The sequence below is a fragment of the Populus alba genome, chromosome 1 (assembly GCF_005239225.2).
Source record: "Populus alba chromosome 1, ASM523922v2, whole genome shotgun sequence".
NCBI lineage: Eukaryota > Viridiplantae > Streptophyta > Magnoliopsida > Malpighiales > Salicaceae > Populus > Populus alba.
In genome coordinates, this window is record NC_133284.1 from 335,104 (window position 1) to 356,330 (window position 21,227).

Consider the following 21,227-nt stretch of genomic DNA (forward strand, 5'->3'; position numbering starts at 1 on the left):
AAAAACTTCTATCTTAGAGGCAAAAATCGATATAGAAAATTGAAATGTGAGATAATAAAAAGGGTATCTATTACAAGGGTGGTGGTTATGTTTCACATAAACAAAATCTACAAACATGTTGTGCCTAGAGAAACAATGAACTGCCTATTCATTTACATTTTTGGCATCTGCTGTCAAAACCTATTCTGTTAGATCTAACTATTTCTTCCCAAACATTTCATTTCTTTCTAGGACTTCAAAAAGGAGGGCTATGCATCAGCAGGCTACAGTTACATTTACACGTTACAGTTTATTGTACATAGGAGCAACAACGCAGGGGGCAGGTCATTGTTGCTTGTGTCTTATACCTGTGACCGACCCGGCTGTGAAGAGAGCTCTTTATCAGCAAAATGAAGCAGTCTTCTGAGTCTTAAAACCATGTCACAATGAAATGGAAGTGCGGTTCTTCGCTCCAAATATGCTGGGCTCACAGTCATCCATGATAGGGCTTGAAGTTCTGCTGCGACACTCTCAAGAATTACCTGGGTCCTGATTTCAAAATCTTTACCATCTACACCTAAAGTCCGTCCCCCTTGCTTCACAATCCTTCGAAACATTTTATCTTGGGTCATATTATTGCCTCCATAATAATCAATGAGACTCACAGAAAGAACAGAAGGCCATTCTTCTCTTGAATTGCTCTTATAATCTCTCCTCACAGAAGGTACAGCCTTTGAAACCATGAAACCAGTGGAGAGCGGAATTGCAGATCCCTTACTGTGAAGGAGATGTGCAAGTGGTGGGGATTCAGCAGTGAGGCATGTGGGGTGCTGCAGGGGTGTTGATGGAAGGAAGCGCATGCTGGGTGATGGAATTAAAATGTAAGATGCTGATGTTGAACCGAGAGACTTTACAGGAGTGATACCTTCCAGATAGATTGACGTGCCAACACCACTGCCACTTCCTCCTACACAACTTTTGCTATTAGAACTCAAGGCAACAAAGTTATGAACTCCAGCCCTAATTAGTGGAGGAAACGATGTTCCAAGAAATCTCAACATAAACCTGATTACATGGATATGATCTTATGTGCCAAAATATTTCCAACTCCTCTAAACAGGGCACACCAAAACTATTTCACATGTTCCTAAAGGTTACAAAGTATGCTTGCTTGTGTTAATTGTACATGCATGTCCAGGAAAGGAAAACCATGCCCAATGATTGAGCAAAGTGGCAACATAACGTGTGCTTTTAATATGTTTATTGTTGTGTATCTTCATCACCACACCAGCATAACAATATTGTCTAAAGTCATATGAAAGATTTCCCAAAAGGACACCAAGTCGATGCCAAGGTTACAGTCCATCAACATCCAAGAAAATGAGACTGGTGGTAAAACGTAGCTACTGTGGCATCACCACAGAAAACCAGGTGCAGTGAACAATAGATGAAGAATGTGACCTTTCTTTAACAAGAGTATCAAATGTTTTTAATATGAATGCACTGAGGGGAAATAAAGAATGAGAGTGGAGGAGAGAACATCAACTTACCAGGAGATGGTGTATCAGCCTGAAGCAATAGATGTAAAGAATGGTCAATTGAAATTGTAACAAAACTGATGCTCTGCATCCACTGAAGCATCCCCCTTGAGTTGTCAACTGCTGCGTGCCCACCCATAAGCTGTTTTCTTGAAGAAGTTTGCCCCAAACCACCCTTCATATAGCCAGATGCTTTTGAGTGAGGGCTATACAACGGACTAGGTGAGGAAGGCAAGGTTCTTTCTTGAATTAAACCCATCTCCTGTTGCTGCAAGGAAGCCCCATTAGCGCTTGCAGCCGTCCCATCAGGCATTGATCGCCGTAGTTGCAGTGGCCATTTCTTCACCTCAGAACCCCCAACTGAATAAATGGCTTTCTGCCACTCTGTTTAATCACACAGTAGAAGAGAAATAACAAAAAGTAAATGCCAAAAGAATAGAACAAAAATAGAGGTCAAAAGTCATAATCACAACACCAAAAATCCTTCAATCAACAGGCTAAATGGGTAATAGTTGCAGGCAACTGATAAATTACTGGCAACTTAGCAAAAGGTTCCAAACACACTAAACCATATAAAGGCACCCCAAGACTGCAGTGAAACTTTCGTTACTGGTAATTGGTAAGAGAATCACAATGGAAGACATCTTCTTTTATTTAAACTGAATTCATAAACCATTTACTTGTTGCACATAAACAATAAAATAGTTGTGAAGCAGCCAATCTAAATAATGACAGCAGACAGGAAAACCTTAGACATGAAAAGGCAATTGATTGTAAACATCAAACAGAGAACAATGGATGACTTTCATGAAAGAAACTTATATACCTATGTACTCAAGCTCAAAGAAGTTTCCAATTCGAGTAATCACAAAATCTCTAGGCTTTACACCACCAGTGTCGGGAGAGGAGCAAGCCTGAAGTATCTGACATCCTTGCTGCAAAACTTGTACAAAAAGGCATTGCAAACCTTTTGTATCCTGGCGACTACTAATTCCACCAAAAGGGAATATATGGCTGTCAAGCAATTCTCCTCTTGCATCTGTCCAGATGCAAACAAGCCAACGCCAGTCCTCTGTCCATCCATAGCAGCAATGCAGGCTTGGAAGAGTCTTTTGATAACTAGATCCATAGCCATCGGGCTCAGATCCATCATGTTGTGAGCTAGATCCAGAATCCACACTCCCTGCTGAGCTTGCACTTTGCATGAAGCTTCCACCAGTATCATCAGATTGCAGTTTTGAAGATTCAGAGACCATATTACCAATAATTGTAGGTGCAACTGCATGGTCCAGAGATCCGGGCTCTGAAAGAATAAAAAGTGGTTCAAACATGTAGCGGATCTCATCTTGAAGAGAAAAATCTCCATTTCGGTTTGGATCACAGGTCAAGCCTCCAGCCCTTGCTGTTTGCCAGGAGTTATCCCAAGTGCCAGATCTCAATCTAGAATCAATGTCAGTCTCTCTTGGTAACGAATTCCACATTGCTGGAACAGAACTCATTTGTGTTAAATGAGATCTACTTGATGTTGATGGCTGAACATCATTTGAAGAGCCTTTCGAAATTCGCCGGGCCTTATTGTATACAGTGAAAGCAGTCTCCTTAAGAATGATGAGCTCATTAAGAGCTGGACTAGTGACCCTAAAAATGGCATCAACTGTCACAATTTGCAATACCAATTTAGGAATGCTAAACCCAGAAAGTACTAGAACATTTGAGGCCGACGCTTCATCCACAGCTGCCAAGCTGCTTAATGCTTTGCCGACCTGAGCCAGCAACATAGACCTCCTCTCTCTATTTGCTGGGGGAATGATTGACCCAATAGAAACAGAGGATTCAATGACAGTTTGTAGAACTGCAGCAGGTTCAGGAAAGGGGCACACCACATAGACAACCTAGATACCAAGAACCATCACAGATGTGTTCAGTTACACGAAAATAAACTAATACAACGTTATGTGCTTGACACAAGATGCAGGCATGCAAACTTTGGTTGCTAAAAAAAATACATCATTGCCTGCTCAAGAAACATGAGCACAGCATAAACATTACACGGCATAATTGAGTTCAACAGATTCTGGAGTTCAAAACTAGCAGATAGCAACAACAAACCCATCCAGATTCCCCAAAAGCACAAAAAGAAAATGATTTTAAGTAATTCCCAAATATAACAGGAGTTCACAAGTAAAATCAAAATCAAAAGATACTGATATCATCCATTAAACATGGAGAACATGTCATTAATAGTGGTGGCTAAAAGTGAAAGAATTGAAAGAAAAAAACGCCACACTACTAATGCCATTTTGGGATACAAGAAGCAAACCAGTTGGAGAAAAAAACTCAACCTACATTCTTCATTTAAGGAAAATAGAGCTCGCTACTTACCATACAAGGGCTGCTATTGCCTTCTTTTGGGTTTGTTGCTAAGGATGGACCAATTTTCAAAGCCTTGACAGCCTTCGAAAGAGACTTAAGATAGCTTGCCAGGTCCCAACCATTGGAGAGCGAGAGAAAATAATCGCTTATCGATCCCACAAGGGAAGCATTACTGCTTTCTATCTTCATTGACTGAGGGCAATCAAGTAGTACAAAACCAGAAGACAAAGATTTCCCTGCATCCATCTCCATTTGGTTTCCCAAACTCTGAGGTGAATGGGTTCCCAGTTTGCACGTCTCATAGACTGAAGGATAAAAAAGAATTCATAAGACTGAACCAATTTACATAATGACATGGAGCCATTGAACTCAAATAGATTACTCAAACAGCACATGCATGCGAAAAACACATGATTGCACACACATTGATTAGCCTAGGAAAATTTCATGAAGAATGTGATTTACAAATTAAAAATAGAAACATGAGCGAAATGAATAAGTCAATAACAGTGGCTTTTTCCCCTCAGGGCTAGGAATTCTTAAACAAAAGAAAAATCACTTCCCTAAAAGACTGGGATCACAGAATTTTATTCAGCACAATACTCATCTGGTTGTTAGCAAATCTTGAACAAAACCTAGAAATTACTTTTTTCCTCCAAGAGAAAAGTATGTAGAATCCTTTCCCTAAAATTGGAATGGTTGGGTAAATTTTTTGAACATGACCACAGTTTTATAGACACATTACCAGGGCAAGAATATAAAAGCACACTCACCAGTTCCAAGTTGTTGGAAAAAATCTGCAGCTGCAGAAGTAAGGGGATCAATGTCTGGACATACAACACAATAAGTTATCTGCAAAGGTTAATGAACAATAAAGTTTCAGTATCATAAAAAATGGACACAACAAAAAATCTACTCAAGAAACAAACAAAACAGGGATGCAAAACAGACAGCAAGAGTATCCAAAGAAGGCACTGGTTTCAAGGATCTTACTGGTTTTGGTGAAGCATATGGTTCAAAAGGAGCCTTTTCCCAGAGTTGTAAAGAGCTTGCTGATGTCTTAAGCCAATCGTCCTGGTACCTATTTGACAAACAATTCATTTGCACATTTCATAGACAATGATACCAAATAATAAAGCTAACGGAAAAACTGAAATTACAGAGTTATCAAATAATGGGGGTAAGGCTTGGTCTACTTGAGTTATCTACACAAAAAGAGCAAGTAACATTATGTCTGAAAGCCTCTGAAGTTATAAATGGCAATGAGATCTGCAGGATATCCTCTTAAAAACTCTGTATAAAGTGTTACAAACATTGCAACAAATTCTCTGATTTGTTTGATACACAGATTCATAGACCAACCAGCCAGAGAAAAACAACAAGCAATTTGATGAACTCAAAAAGTTGAGATCCACATATTCTTTCCTAGATCTGATTTTTGAATAAAGTGCATTCTCTAAATGTCTTATGCATTTTCTTAGCAATCAGCTTTGCATTCACCACAAAAGAGAAAATGCAATGCTCATCTACATATGTTAAATTTCTTTCTTAATTTATCAACTGTTGACATGAAAACAAAACCAATTATGATACATACCCAACAAGAATTGCAGGCAAAGGTAGAACAAAAACCGTTGGCTTTATCCTGGGAACAAGCTCTGGCTCTATTTCCTGATTTGATTTCCTTTGGGATGTCTCATCCACTTTAGCTCCATCTGGTGTACTGGATGCTGCAGCCATTGAGAAACTGTAAAGTAACTGTAAATTCAAGAACCCAACACGCACACAGATGTGCATGTGAGCACAGCATTACCATACCTTTGAGGGAAGATGATCCAGCAGCGGAAGAGAGGGCTGGGCTCATTGGTTCTCCAACAGACAGTGTTACAGTACTTGAATCTTTGCATTCACTTAAAGTGGACTCCCCAGAGGATCCGTCGCATGTGGTTGCTCCATCACCTGACTGAATGTGGCCTTTGCACCAATCAGTGACACATAAAGGACCTTCCAAATTCCCGAAAGCAGATTTTAAGGCTATTTTGATTTCAGACTGCAGCAAGGTGGTCACTGCAGAAGAATGAATCTGAGGAAGAGGAAGAGGTTCCCATCACAGTACAGTAAAAATGCATAGATGCAGAATTATGTTAAGTGTTTGAATATTATCCCACAATAAATCGTACTCATGAAATACAAATGCTTACATCAGCAGAAAGTGGGTCTACTAGTTCCACGCCAGCAATGTCCAGAAAATGACAAGAAGCCAAAGTCCCTCCACAACCTGCATGGATCATGGAAGGCCCGCAAGAAAATCCACGCCTCCAATGTTCTTGTAATGCAAGCCACCCATAAGGACCATCACCACAATCAGCATCCAGAGCCACATCAACAAAGGAAGTAGCTTGTTGGACAAGCAATGCCATGCCATCCAAAAGCTCCTGCAGTGGCTGCTGCCTTTGCCTATATGAGAGAACCCCTTCCTCGCTGAATGAATGGTGTGGCAAGGACACACTAACTTCAATATTCGATGAACTAGTATGTTTTGTTAATTTAGGAACTCCAACAGAGCGCCAAACACCTACAGGTGAATTAAGATGCCCATCTAGTACTCCACCATCCATATCCCCAGCTATTCTAACTGGTATAGATTCTTTTTTCTTCACTTCATGCCTGCCAGATATGTTGTCTGTCATGGTACTTGCATCACCATGCACCTGATTCAAACCAGTGCTTCCACTTAACCTGTGCAAATTTACAGATGTAGGGTTACCAGGAGACAACAGCGTGTGTCGCATTCTACACATGGATGCTTGTAACATAATGCATTCTACTTCAGTTGCCAGAACAGTCTTCATAGAAAATAAGAAACTTTCTGCTCCTAGTGTGCCATCACTCATTTTCCTCTGCGCAGATTTGACAGTGTTTGATGAATTAGAATTCAATAATGGAGATGGCATCATCGCCTCACTTGTAGGACGGCTTTCATTAGATGTGAATGTTCTTCTATCAAGTGGTACTTTCCCACCTTCCACAAGAGTGTAATATTTCTTTGTGTCATTCCTTCCAGGACCTGTTTTCAGATTCACCTGTATGCCAGTTTTCTCATTTGATCCTTCAAAGCAAGGAGAAGATGGTGGTGTTGCACCATATGCATAATTATTTGAACTTGAATTTGAGCTCTCCACTTGGCGAGATTTTGGACAATATGGACTCCTGAAAATTGATGAGGAGAATTCGCTTGAAAGGGTTTCAACTGCCCCATATTCTGGGGCAAAGGTCATCAAAGCTTCGGCTTTGATTAAATGATCAAACTCGCCTGAAGAAGATGATGGAGTGCAGTTCACTGGAATTAATGCCAGAGTACCAGGTGTGTCTTCTTGGCTTTTGCTGGCACTTTCATCTATGACTACTGCAGGAGACGGATTAAAACTTTCAAAAGATGGAAAAGCTACTGGCGGAAGCATCTGATCCACGACATCCATTACCCCAATAGGACTGTTAGCAACTTCACCACAATCAGGACCAGGAAACATAAGAGCCTGCGACTCTGCTGTTCCAGGAGGCTTCACAAAACAAAGGGAAAAACTTAAAACTTAATTTTGTTTAATTATAAAAAGACTATAAAGCAATTATAGACCTTCCAAGCTCCAAAGGGGAAACAATTGTTAAGAAACATCAACAAAACATCTAGATTCTAGTGCTATTCAGCAATTGATAAGAGTTTCTACATCAGGGTCTATCAGATGAAAGAGTTGTCTTCCAGGTTCATAAAGACAAAATAATAATAATAATTATCGAGTGTCAAATATTCCCATGTCACAGAGTGTTTTCCCATTGACAAATATGCAAATCTTATACATTCCTTTTCATCAGATAAACAATCAAAATCTGCATGCACTAGCACAAGCATGCATACAAATGAGTATCTCCCATATTGTGCATTGTGTTAGGCTTGCAGTTGTATAGGAGATTACCTCTCCAAAAGGCAGATCATCATTCTCAAAGAAGTCCCCAAAATCACCAAATTCAGAGAGAAGAGCTTGGATATCCATGCCTGCACCTCTGTCATCGTCCCAATCCCAACGAGATCCAATCTGCTCATTTGCAATTCCTGTAATAGCTGAATCATTAACTTCTACTGAACCAAAATCTTGCATGTGAACATTTTTAACCATGCCCGCTTGACCAAATGGCTCAGTCATCCCTGTTCTAGGACGCTTCGAACCCTGCATAAGAAATACCAGCAAAGTCATCAGTCTGAATCCCACAAAATGCCTAAAATGAACATATACAAAGACAGGTTCAAGCGCTGTTCCCATTCATCATCCATAAAGACAATTTTCCAGTATCCCTTAATAAGTGACAACCCATTTGAACTAAGTCCAGAAAATCGTGAAAAAGAAACTCATCCTACATAATAAAAATTGTAAAGCAACAGCATCAAAGGCTCATACCTAGATCATATTGATGGGACATCTATGAATGAAATGAACATAATCACCTAGAACTTCCAGTGAGGAGACATTAAGTGCAGTTATAGTCAACAAAAAGAAGCTGGCTTCTTTACCTTTACATTCTTTCTTTGCAGGATAAAACTCAGTCAAGAACGTATTTTGTACAAGAGGAGATCACATGAGAGTCAATTATAAGAGCAATCTAGCAAGCAGACCATGGAATTGCACTCAGAACCCTCAGTTCAGGTAATTTATAGTTTAGTTGTAGGGGGGAATGAGGCAACAATATCAAATGTTCACACCTAGATCATATTGAGGGGACCTTTAGGAATGGAAGTCTTTAATATTAATCAAAACAGTATAAATCATACAGAAATCCCTGCTAGAGGCCACAGGCAACATAACAGGAGTAACATGTCTAGTCTTCCCTAGTCTCTTAGCACTTTGGAACTGGTTTGACATTGGGCAGACACGCATTTAGGCAGAATCACGGATTATTAGGATTTCTCAAGTACCATAAAGGCCCTAGACATCCCTTTTGGAAATCACAAAAGAAGAATAAGATCAAGAATCAAGGATTTTGCGATCAGAATGACTAGTAGTTTGCATCTATTAATGAAATACAACACTAGAATGAAACTACAAAATTATCCAACTCTATTTAGTACTCGCAATAAGCATAATTTTGCTGGATTGCTGTATATGTGCATGTGTGTACCAATACATTCCTGCTTACAGTATGCCTGCTGGACAGTTTCTAACATGAACCAACAATTAACCTACTTTGCTAAATTCAGCAATGTAAAGAATACACTGATCTATGTAGTGGCTCTTTCTCTACAAGAAATGATTGCCATATAGGAGTTACTAAAAAGCATTATGTTGTAAGATATTAGGCCAACAAAGTCTAGTACTTGAGGCTTCTACAAGATTTCTATATTCTAAATTGTTTATTCTATCTAGTTTACATAACAAGAAAGTCTCAATCCCAAACTACATAGGGTCGCTTTAATGGATCTTCTGGCGCCATTCCTCACAATCATAAACCATTCCATCTAGTGTATGCACACTTATTTTAAACATCCAAGCCAACAAGATAAACTCAAAAAAGGTAAAAGATGCTTGTCCCTTGGATAAACTCAAAAAAAGGCAAAAGATGCTTGTCCCTTGTGAGCATGTCATTATATTTAGACTTTTGTAAACTTTAGTGCCTACAACAATATCTTCATCTTCAGCTCAAACATAGGTATCCTTGTCTACAGATAATGAATAATTCAAGGATTGTAAGAGTCAAAACTATGAATGTGGATAAAATGGAGTACCAGTTTGAGGCCATCATTTTCCATCTGATCATTGGAAGATAAACCAGATTGTCTGCATGACAATGAATCAGCATCAGCCTCAAGCTCACCAGTGGTCATCTTGTAATCACTGTCACTAGAGCCGCTGCTTATGGAGCTGATGCTGCTACTATTACTATTGCTACTGCTGTTATATCCATGCTGCATACGTACTCCATTAGATTCAATCCAAGATCCTTCCAGAAAATCTGTATCACCACCACTGAAGAAAGAAGAAAAATGCAAGAGCCAAAATGAAGATTCAAGACCAACTCTCAACATTGATAGTTAATTATGACACTTAGCATGACCATTGAAAGATCTCATGCATACTCCCTCTGCCCCATAATTCCTGTGAGGAGTTTTCTTTTCTTTTCCAAAACTATTTTATCAGTTATTGAAGCAGAGAAATTCGAAAGAAAGTGCATGCAAAACTAAAAGAAAAAAATGAGAAGTCAATACAATTTTTTAAAGATTATTCACATAGATGACAAGAACTTAATGAAGAATTTTGAGAGAAGTCTTTCTCTTTTCTTTCATCTTAACAGCCGTATGTTTGTACAATAAATAGGGAAGAGAAGCTAACCTACTGACCCTCAAAACAAGAAATAAATCCTAGATAGGAAAGTATTCTACACTAAACTAGAAAGCAATAATCTAGAGAATCTGAATAGTTAATATCAGATTCTGTTTCCTAAACCATATATACTAAGATTTCTCTAAGATCTTAACTGATTTTGAGACTGATTTCCACACTCCCCCTCAAGCTGGGTTGTATATGTTATACATGCCCAGCTTGTGACTCAATTCTTCAAAATTAGTTCTTGGTAGAGCTTTGGTGAGGATGTCTGCAATCTGAGATTTTGTTGGAGTGTAAATAAGGTGAACAATGTTCTTCTCAATCTTTTCTGTGATGAAGTGTCGATCTATTTCAATGTGCTTTGTCCTGTCATGATGAACTGGATTCTTTGCTATGCTTATGGCTGCTTGATTATCACAATGCAGCTGTATAGGTGTCAATGATTCCATGCCAAGTTCCTTAAGTAATCTAAGTATCCACATCCCTTCACAAATACCAAGAGCTAGAGCTCTCAGTTCAGATTCTGCACTGCTTCTAGATACCACATGTTGTTTCTTGCTTCTCCAAGTTACTAGATTTCCCCAAACATAGGAGCAATATCCAGAAGTAGATCTCCTATCTATAATGTTTCCTGCCCAGTCTGCATCTGTGTAGATTTCAATATTTTTGTTGTCACATTTCTTGTATAGAAGGCCTCTACCAGGAGTCATTTTCAGGTACCTCAAGATTCTATTAACTGCTGCCATATGATCTTCTGTCGGGTTGTTCATGAATTGGCTTACAAAACTGACAGAAAAGCCAAATATCAGGTCTGGTATGTGAGAGATAGATGAGTCGACCCACAAGTCTTTGATATCTCCCCCTATCCACTGGTTATACTATCATTTTCTGCTCCTATCTTCTTTGTTGAATCCATTGGAGTGTCTGCAGGTTTGCATCCAAGCATTCCTGTTTCTTGTAGTAGATCCAAGACATATTTTCGTTGAGAAACATATATACCTTTCCTTGATCGTGCCACTTCCATGCCAAGGAAGTATTTGAGATACCCAAGGTCTTTGATCTCAAATTCCTTGGCTAACAGTTTCTTCAATCTCACCAGTTCTTCCTCATAATCCCCAGTTAAGATGATGTCATCCACATATACTATTAGGATTGCTATTTTCTTTTCTGGAGAGGTTTTTACAAACAGTGTGTGGTCTGCTTGGCATTGGGAATATCCATACTGTGCTACTGTCTTTGTAAACCTGTCAAACCATGCCCGAGGTGATTGCTTGAGTCCATATAGTGATTTTTTTCAGTCTGCATACTCTGTTGAGGTTGGAGGATGTTTCTAGTCCTGGAGGAATATCCATGTATACTTCTTCTTCCAAGTCTCCATTAAGGAAAGCATTTTTGATGTCTAGTTGATGTAGTGGCCAGTCTTGGTTAGCTGCTAGGGACAGAAGTACTCTGATTGTATTAAGTTTGGCCACCGGAGCAAATGTTTCTTGATAGTCTATTCCATAGGACTGAGTATACCCTTTTTGCAACCAGACGAGCTTTTAACCTTTCAATACTCCCATCAGCCTTATGTTTGATAGTAAATAACCATTTACACCCAACTGGCTTCTTTCCAGGTGGAAGTTCAGAAATTTCCCAAGTTCTATTCTTGTTTAAGGCACTGATTTCATCACTCACTGCCTTTTTCCACCCTGAATCTTTGAGAGCTTCTTCAATAGACTTAGGAATCTGTACACTGTCAATGGCTGAAACAAATGCATGATAGGTTGGTGATAACCCTTCATATGAAACAAATTTGCTGATGGGATGACTTGTGCATGATCTAACACCCTTTCTCAAAGCAATTGGAATATTTGAATCATCAATAACAGAGGCAGTATTCTCACAGTCAGAAGTTTTCCATACCTGAGTATATTGGGGCAGAATCTGGACTTGGTTCTGAATCTTGGTCATGTGCAAGAGGTATTGTGTGCTCTATCTCCTTTCCAAGTTTTTTTCCTTCTAGAGTAGGTAAGAAGCTCATGATTTGTGATCTGTGTTTTGGTGTAGGATGAATCTGGTCAGGAGATTGGACTGAGGCTGGTGGTGCTGGGACTGATTGGATTGAGACTGGAGGTGTAGTGTGAGGACTCAAAGTAGGAGAACTCATTGTGGAATGACTTTGGACAAGACTCTGTTGGTTGTCTCCTAGGTTAATTACATGATCAGATTGTATATCCCAATTCTGATATTCTCTCATGGTTGCCCCCTGAAGATCAGACTTGGGATAGTATGCTTGGTGTTCAAAAAATGTGACATCCATAGAGGTATAGACCTTTTTGTAGGTAGGAGAATAACATTTATAACCCTTTTGGTGTGGAGAGTATCCTATAAAAATACATTTGAGAGATGTAGGGTCTAATTTTCCTCTATGGTGTATATGGACAAACACTGAGCAGCCAAATACTTTCGGGGTCTAAGGAAGAGAGTAGTTTGGTATGTGGAAAGGCTTGTAGAAGGACTTGGCTAGGAGTTTTGAAGTTTAGAACTCTGGAAGGCATTCTGTTGATGAGATAGGTTGCTGTGAGTACAGCTTCTCCCCAGAATTGTTTTGGCACATGAGTAGAGAGCATAAGGGATCTAGCAACTTCCAACAGATGTCTATTCTTCCTTTCAGCTACTCCATTTTGTTGTGGGGTGTTAACACAAGAGCTTATATGGATAATGCCTTGATTTAGACAAAAGGTATTAAGGCTAGAATTGAAATATTCTTTGGCATTATCAGTTTTTTTAGGATTTGGATTTTAGTCTGGAATTGGGTTTGTATCATGGAATGGAAGTTTTGGAAAAATCTGACTGACTTCAGATTTTTTCTTTCATAAGGAATAGCCAAGTCAATCTAGTGTGATCATCAACAAAGGAGACAAAACCACCGAGTTCCAGTTATATTTGTGCACTTTTGAGGGTCCCCATACATCACTATGAATCATTGCAAATGGATGTGATGGTTTATATGAAATGGTGGGATAACTACTGCGAACATGTTTAGAGAGTTTGACATATTTCACATTTGAAGGATTGTGAGCTTTTATTGGAAAAGAAAGAGGGAAACAGCCTTTCAAGGTACATGAAGTTTGGATGACCAAGGCGATAGTGCCATAACAGAACATCACTATCTTTATTGACATGAAAATTTTAAAGCTGACTGACCCTTGAATGATATATAGCTTCTGTTTTGAGTTTGCCTTCTTAGAGGAATCTCACTTTTGAGGAGATAGAGCCCAGAACACATCTTAGCACTGCCAATCTTCTTCCCCGTATCCAGATCCTGAAATATACACAAATGAGGAAAGAATTTAGCAACACAATTTAGATCACGAGTCAATTTGCTGATTGAGAGTAGGTTGCAGTCTAGGTTAGGGACATGGAGGATAGAGTTTAGGATCATGTCCCTTGAGAGTCTGCTCAGGCCTATTCCCTTAACTTGGGAGGAAGACCCATCAGCTATACGGACTGTAGAGTTATTAGTGCACTGATTGTATTCATTAAGAAGAGTGGCATCTCCTGTCATATGGTCTGACGCTCCAGAGTCGATGATCCAAGGGCTTGAGTGTTTCTTACTAACAGTAAGGGCTGTTGAAAAGTTACCTTTTTGTGCTAACAGTCCAGATCCAGAACCAGAGGCTGACATACTTGGTTGAGACAGTGAATTCTGACTGAAGAGTTGCTGTAAGATCTCAAGCTGTTCCTTGCTGAAAGGACTTGTTTCTGTTGGCAGAATGGTGTTCTTATCTCGGTTGTTGTCTGAATATACATTGTTGGCACGTCTGTCTTTGTCATTTATTGATTTTGATGGTTTCCAATCAGCAGGTTTGCCATGAATCTTCCAGCAGTTTTTCCTTGACATGTCCTGGTTTGTTGCAGTGATCACACCAGGGTCTTCCTTTCCTCTGTCGATTATCATAGTTGCTGTTTGAATAGCCTCGAGCAGCAAGTGCAGATCCTTCCATTATATGAGCTGAGTTGTGAGGTCCCATCATTACTTTCTTTCTACTTTCTTCACGTCTAACCTCAGAGAATGCTTCTCTGAGATTTGGAAGAGGTTTGGTTCCCATTATTCTTCCTCTGACTTCATCAAGATTCTTGTTGAGCCCGAGAAGAAATTTGAAAGTTCTTTTCTGCTCTACAATTCTTCTATATAAGACTGTGTCTTCAGGGCAATTCCAGCTGTGAGTTTCAAACATATCTAGGTGCTGCCAATGACGGCAGAGAGTGTTGAAGAATTGAGTGATAGAAAGTTCTCCTTGGCGTAGATCATGTAACACTGCCTCAATCTCAAATAGTTCTGATGTATTTTCAGAACTTGAGTAGGTTTCTCTTGCTGCTTCCCAGATTTCCTTTGCTGTTCCATATAGCAGAAAGTTTTCGCCAATTTCATTGGTCATTGAATTGATCAGCCATGACATTACCATATGATTTTCAGTCTTCCATGTTCGAAACATGGGATCATTCCTTTCTGGTATGATGATATCCCCTGTGAGGTAGTCATCTCTGCCCTTTCCACAAATAAACATCATGACTGATGATGACCACTGAAGATAATTGTATCCATTGAGTTTGTGTCCTGTGATTTGGTGTGATGTGCCTTCAGTGCCTCCTGAAAGGCTAACAGATGAGGTTGTTCCTGGCTGTGAGGTCACCTCAGAGAGAGAGCTTTGTCCTGCTGCTGCCATGTCTTAGAGAAGCAGATTAGGGTTCAAGAGTAGGCTCTGATACCATGAAGAATTTTGAGAGAAGTCTTTCTCTTTTCTTTCATCTTAACAGCCGTATGTTTGTACAATAAATAGGGAAGAGAAGCTAACCTACTGACCCTCAAAACAAGAAATAAATCCTAGATAGGAAAGTATTCTACACTAAACTAGAAAGCAATAATCTAGAGAATCTGAATAGTTAATATCAGATTCTGTTTCCTAAACCATATATACTAAGATTTCTCTAAGATCTTAACTGATTTTGAGACTGATTTCCACACTTAAGAATAAGGGTGTGCTCAGTCCATAATTATGAGATAGGCGGTATCTATCCAAGTCTTGCTTGTTCTACTAAACCATATTTAACCTAATCACCTTTTGCCAAAGGGAATTTGCTTCCATGGGAATTACCATAACCATTTCCCACCAATACAGTAAGTTTAGAACAATTTCTCATTCACATTTCCAACCTCAAACAACCTTCAAACAAGCAACATGAAATTTAGTTATTAATATCTCAATAAAAGGAATTTTTGTGGATGGATATTTTATGACATCAAGGCAAATAGTATTTTTTATGATATGTAACCAGTCAAAGTGTTGCTCGTGTTCATTAAGATACAATATTAAAATACTTGTGTTACTAAAAATTTGCTAAAAGTTGCTAATGATGCACAACGAAGGTGGCCAAGATAGTCATGGTGTCACCGGGACCGTGATTTGAAAGCATGGAAAACACAAGCTAAGGTTGCACATGCATGACTAAAAATACATGAGTAAATGGATAATTAGATAAAGCATGTGATGGACTAGATTTATAAGCTTACTAAAAAATTGAGATCTTTAACAGCATAATTTCTCAAGTAGTATCAGCAATTTTAATTCAAAAAGCATGAGCATAACTAACCAATGCATAAAGAATGATGAACCAGGCAGTGATGGCCCTATCCAGTTTTGCAGCCAAAATCTGCAAGTACAAAACCGATGTTAGCTTAAGCCACATATAACAATATTTATGAACAAACAGAAATAAGCTTATTGATCATCCCAACTCTGAAACTAGAGAATAAAAAAGTATACCCAGAACCTTGAAAAGTATAACCCTCCCTCCAAACCTCGAAAAAAATTAGCACAGAATTCAATTTACCTTTTCAAAGAAGACCTAGCAAAAGATTTTTGTAAGACTGGAACAACAACTGCTTCAGCAGGATAAATAAATGCTTTCTCATGAGCTGATAAGTGATCTGGCGATACCTTCTGATCACCTCTCCTTGCTGCAATAGATTCAGCAATATAATTCTTGGATGAATTCTTAGTTGACTGCGAGTTTTTTTGCAATGCCTTGTCACTATCAGACCTTGGGCAGCCTAGTGTAATTTCAACATAGCAATTTTGCCCCCTCAGCTGACAGCCAGGTCCTTGAGAAACATGATATGGCAGGCCAATATATCCATTTAATGTCCTAAACTTGCCAGAACTGTTGAGGAAAGCATAAGTTGGCAATGGAAAATATTAACCCAAACTCCAAAAGAAAAAGAACTGTGAACATACAGATTTCTACAAAAAACAAAAAATTACCTCAAATACACTTGCTTGACAAGATCACTTGGACAACATCCTGTCAGCGAACCACGAATTCCATGAGGAGAAGCAATCACTACAAGATGAAAACATAAAACACAAATTAGAGATCCTGATACAGAAATTACACACATAATTGCCATTGTCACATGACAAGCAATCCAGCTATTCATAAAGAAGGTGAAAAAACATCCCATGGATCGACCTTGCCACCACCAATGGTAGGTGGTTTGTGGGATGTGGAACATTTTACAGGTTAAGCAAATGTAGAAATGCTGGATAAACAAATGCCCAGACAAATCAGAACCATATATTTGCAAATACATGTTGCTTTCTAGAATTCAGAAAAGATATTGCCCAGTAATATGGCAAAGATATTCTTAGTTGACCATGGGATGCAATCCCGAATACAAAGAACAAAGTTTGCTTGAATGCTGAAAATGCTAAAACCTTAGAATGGGCATCCAATGTACCAATATGCTCATGCATCAACAAACTACCTTCTCTACACTCTACAATGAAAAGTGATATCAGCTTGAGTCAGATTCAATTGCACCTTATTTTTATTTACATTTTCTTCCAGTGATAACTTTGTCTTGTAACTATCATAAATAGTCATTCAAGTTCCAACTTAGACAAAACATTTTTTCTTTTATGTTTCTCAAAACACATCCACATGTTAAGACACTCTTTTTCATAGATGTCCAGATTCTGACACCATCCAGAAGCTATGATTCAAGAATGACAAACTCAACTAGATGGGGGTGTTTCTTATGTTATTATATTCGTGTTAACTTGCAAAACCCTCAATCCCTGAAACAAGGGTAAATTCAAAGAGACTACAACATAATGCGGAAAAAATGCTGCTTAAAGCTCAAATCCTAAACAATAGGAGGGGGGGGGGGGGTTGTGAATTCGGTTCTGTAATCACCATGAAGAGGTCCTAATATTCTTGTAAAATATGTGATGAGAACATTCCTAAGAAATCCCCAACATATAACATTCACCAACCTGGAAGCCTATAACTGGAATTTGTAGAAGAATGTTTTAACACTCTTTCCACATCACCATTTGAAAGTGCTCGGATATGCCTGAAAACAGGTTATTTTAAACTTGTACATTAGGGAAAGTTATTGATGCAATAATCATAACTAGAAACAAACTATGAAATTTCACCAACTTTGCAGATATTATCACGTGCACAAAGATCGTCTCTTCAGAGGCAGAAAAGATGAACTCAACTGTGGGCTGTCCTTTACTGCAAAACACCCACCAAAAAAAAAAACTACTGAATACAAGCAAATAATGTTATCAAAAAGAAACATAAGTTCGACTGTGTAACACAATATCACAGCTTTTTACTTGGTCAAGAACTGGATTGAAAATGAATGACTACTAGGAAACAGAAACATCAAGGACCAAAAGAATGCAGAAGCCATTAAATCATTAAATTGTTTGATATCATGATTTTGGTGATGAAAATCGTCAACATTATATATTATTACAAGTAATCAAGAAATAATTATGTTCGACCTGGAAAGTCCTTCACTTTGAGATGGATGGTACTTTAAAAACACATCTCCAAACCGCATGTATGAATACCCGGCCAATGCTCTGTAAATATCAATAATTTTAGTTAAAATAATTCAAAGAGAAAATATGATGAATGGGAAAAGTAGGATAAGTTTACCTCTCTATGTAATTCCTCAAAGATTGAGAAAGGGCTGCTGCAACCTCTTCAGAGTCCCCAGGAGCCACCCAAATTCCAGATGCAACAACTACAAAAGAAAGATACATAGGAATAAGACATGTAATGATTTAATTATACACCATTAGTGCAAATTCCATAAAAATGTTGCAAAAAGCGAACAACAAAGATGGAGAAAGTACAATTGGGTAAAGAAGATAGCAGACATTCCTAATCTACCTGAATCATAAAATATGAATTTCAGAAAAAAATAATAGGAATGGCAGCAGCAGAGACTCAAAAACAAATTTTACCTCTTAATCTAGACACTGCAGCTTGAGCCTTATCAACAACAGATGAATAACGTCCAGGAAGAAAAAGCCAGAGTTTTATTTTCTCATCTGTTAAACAGTTATGAGCATGGTCAGAACTCGAACACGGCATAACCCATGCATGATCACATGATCAGATTCATTTATTTGTTCTTCTCCTTCCTACATGGGAGTAAGTACCACGTGGTCGGTAGATGACCACAGATTGTAATTCTTACCAGGATTATGTAGACCTTGTGATGGATCCCAAGGTCCAACAAAGGAATTGGTCCAAGTGCTTAGAAATCCCTCTTTCTGCAACTGCAAATGAGCCAAAATCACGAGACATGTAGCAACATCTTTCTGCTCTACCTTCACACTGTCCAACCATAAAAAAAATCTATTGGTGATTTTTAAGCACATAACTGTGAGTACGATTCCCAATATTTTAGATGGCCTTGAGTTCAAATCACAGGCAATGATAAGGGAAGCAAATGATTCTTGCCTCTTATCAGGTAAAGAGTTCAAATCAGATTCATTTGGGAGAAACTGGAACCATGATATATGATGAAGACCACCCTGTAGAAATGGTTGATAAAGTTTAAAAAAAAAAGAAAAAAGAAATGGAGCAAAAGTATGATAGATGTTTAATAAAAGACTCAAAGATGACATGCATAAAAACTAAATATTCAGTTCAAGGTGTTATATTATGGAACTCAAATTCTGTGGGAAACTTCATCAGGCATTCAGGCAGAATAAAAATCTTATATTAATAAGAACATTACATGTAAGAGAAAATGTGACCACAGCTAAAAAGAAAAGCAATAACAAAGATCGAAACCAATAAGAACAAAAAAGCCACTTTAAAATAGTTGTTAGCCAAACATGTGCCAAGATTTTCTGATATTTTACTACCATTTAGGGAAAATAAGCCTTCCATAAAAGAATCGACACAAAGTTAAGAGCAGAAGGGAAAATGGAGAATCTATTCTCTTGCACTACTATGTGGCATGAAGCTGTAGAATAGCTAGGTAGGGTATTTTTCATCTCCAAAAAGCATTAAGTTTGTCCCACTAACCAGAAGAGCTGTTATTAATGCATGAAGAGGATTTGAGAGAGTGGAGTGATGTAAGATACTTTGGAATTGCTTGATATGCGCAAAGGTTTAGCATATTTGAATGGAGTTCAATTTTGGATCTTTCAGTACCAGCGCTTACCTATAGATAAAGAGGTTTGGTTGGCATCACTTTAGCACTCCGCCTCGTGCATCATTACAGGAGTATCTTTAGTGGACATGCAATTCTTGTTTTATGTTGTTAAGTTTTTTAATCTCTAAAAGGATGCCTCATTTTCCACCTTGCATCACATTTTTTTCTCTTAACAAAATCCCTCTTGATCACTAACCAGAAAAAAAAATCACATCCTGAAGAACATAATTCTACCTTCCTAAACCGGTCGCTAAACCAGTAAAATTTAACATCCACCACAAAACCTAACACCCGTTAACCAAACACCACCATGATCTTAATGCCAACTCCATATTTAGCAATCCTTACATGCAAAGCAGTTTCCTTTTAAACTAAGAGAATAATACACCACGACCGACACAAATCACGTACTAAATACAATGCCACATGACTTTTCAGTTAGTTCTGTCAGAAACTTTAAATCCTCAATCTGATCATACTATACGCTTAAAAAAAACAACCTACAGCAAACAGTCAAAGTTGAAAGTCCAATACATAAACTAACACACACAAATCTTCAATAACGTCAACCCCGGCATTTCCCTAAATAAACTTCAAATTCAATCACTCATCCTCGCATAAATTCCGAACAACCGCGTCACCAACAATGTTTATACCACTATAATAACAAAGAATTCATTAGCTAACTACGACTAGACAATAAAGAATTCAATAATAAATAAATAGTAACAGAACTGAAGTAAAAAAGAAAAGAAAAATACATACAATCTTGAATACATTAGTCCACATCTTTTCTCTTTCTTCAACCTGTTAAAGCTCCCAAAAAATAAAAATTAAAAAGCTTTACGCTACAAAGCACGCGCGCACGCATATATCTCCATGCAAGAAATCAAAGAGCAACACTTAAGCAGTGAAGTACTTGATATCGATAGCTATAACATTTCGCACAAATCGACGCCGTTTAGTGAAATTTGAAAAGGAAAAACCCTAATTGACAGATTCGGAAGAAAGAAACGTAAGGGGGTTTGACTTGTCTACGTAAATCACCAAACAGAAAATAAAAAGGAGGAATGAGAGATAGAGAGATTTGGTTGGCTTACCCTGTAAGGAAGAGGAAGAAGAAGAAGACGAAGAAGAAGCTGAAGCTGAAGCTGACGAGATAGTTAATTATTAATAATAATTCAGTAAATAAATAAAAATTGAAGCTTTTATGGAAGTTTTTGAAGAGGTTGGATTTCTTTCCAGGCCCAGCCAAAGCCAGCAAGCCAGGTGTGTACTCTCTGTGTGAAACCACTGTTGGGACTCTCTCACGAGGAGATGCTGACTATGTTTTCTTATGACGGTTTTCAGGGACTAAATACACACTAGTCATACAATTATCATTAATGTCTCGATCGAGTTAACTTACTATCAATTCTTGCAATTTAGGCATTATCATTTACCAATGAT

At 38.3% G+C, this 21,227-nt stretch overlaps 1 protein-coding gene and 1 long non-coding RNA gene across 5 annotated transcripts; one reads left to right on the forward strand and one right to left on the reverse strand.

Moving 5' to 3' along the window:
- Positions 1–32: 32 nt before the first annotated feature.
- Positions 33–21,093, reverse strand: LOC118032707 (mediator of RNA polymerase II transcription subunit 13). 4 transcript variants are annotated; one of them, XM_073411417.1, is made up of 24 exons: positions 20,879–21,093; positions 20,698–20,765; positions 20,544–20,585; positions 19,076–19,149; positions 18,810–18,949; positions 18,574–18,660; positions 18,263–18,350; positions 18,106–18,186; positions 17,753–17,830; positions 17,584–17,663; positions 16,570–16,648; positions 16,139–16,468; positions 15,899–15,958; positions 9,664–9,904; positions 7,862–8,113; positions 6,092–7,450; positions 5,709–5,973; positions 5,488–5,620; positions 4,884–4,971; positions 4,664–4,742; positions 3,900–4,195; positions 2,344–3,409; positions 1,530–1,901; positions 33–946 (listed from the first exon to the last, which is right to left on the reverse strand). In XM_073411417.1, the coding sequence occupies exons 3-24, from the start codon at positions 20,565–20,567 to the stop codon at positions 342–344; spliced, it is 5,877 nt and encodes a 1,958-aa protein (XP_073267518.1). In that variant the 5' UTR covers positions 20,568–20,585; positions 20,698–20,765; positions 20,879–21,093; the 3' UTR covers positions 33–341. The 4 variants fall into 4 exon arrangements, with proteins under 4 accessions (XP_073267518.1, XP_034893361.1, XP_073267519.1 ...); XM_035037470.2 differs by lacking the exon at positions 20,698–20,765; XM_073411418.1 differs by lacking the exon at positions 20,879–21,093 and having other exon boundaries at positions 20,698–20,866.
- LOC140955954 (uncharacterized) lies at positions 11,797–12,650 on the forward strand. The gene is made up of 2 exons (XR_012170760.1): positions 11,797–12,223; positions 12,311–12,650. It is a non-coding gene; the product is annotated as an uncharacterized lncRNA (long non-coding RNA).
- Positions 21,094–21,227: the final 134 nt, after the last annotated feature.

Coding starts and splice junctions, on each gene's coding strand:
- LOC118032707 (XM_035037470.2), bottom strand. CDS start 20,567: ATGTGGACTAATGTATTCAAGATT. Junction 18,187..18,262: donor TTGAGGAATTACATAGAGAG/GTAAACTTATCC, acceptor TGATATTTACAG/AGCATTGGCCGGGTATTCAT. Junction 4,196..4,663: donor TTTCCAACAACTTGGAACTG/GTGAGTGTGCTT, acceptor TTTATCCTTCAG/TCTATGAGACGTGCAAACTG.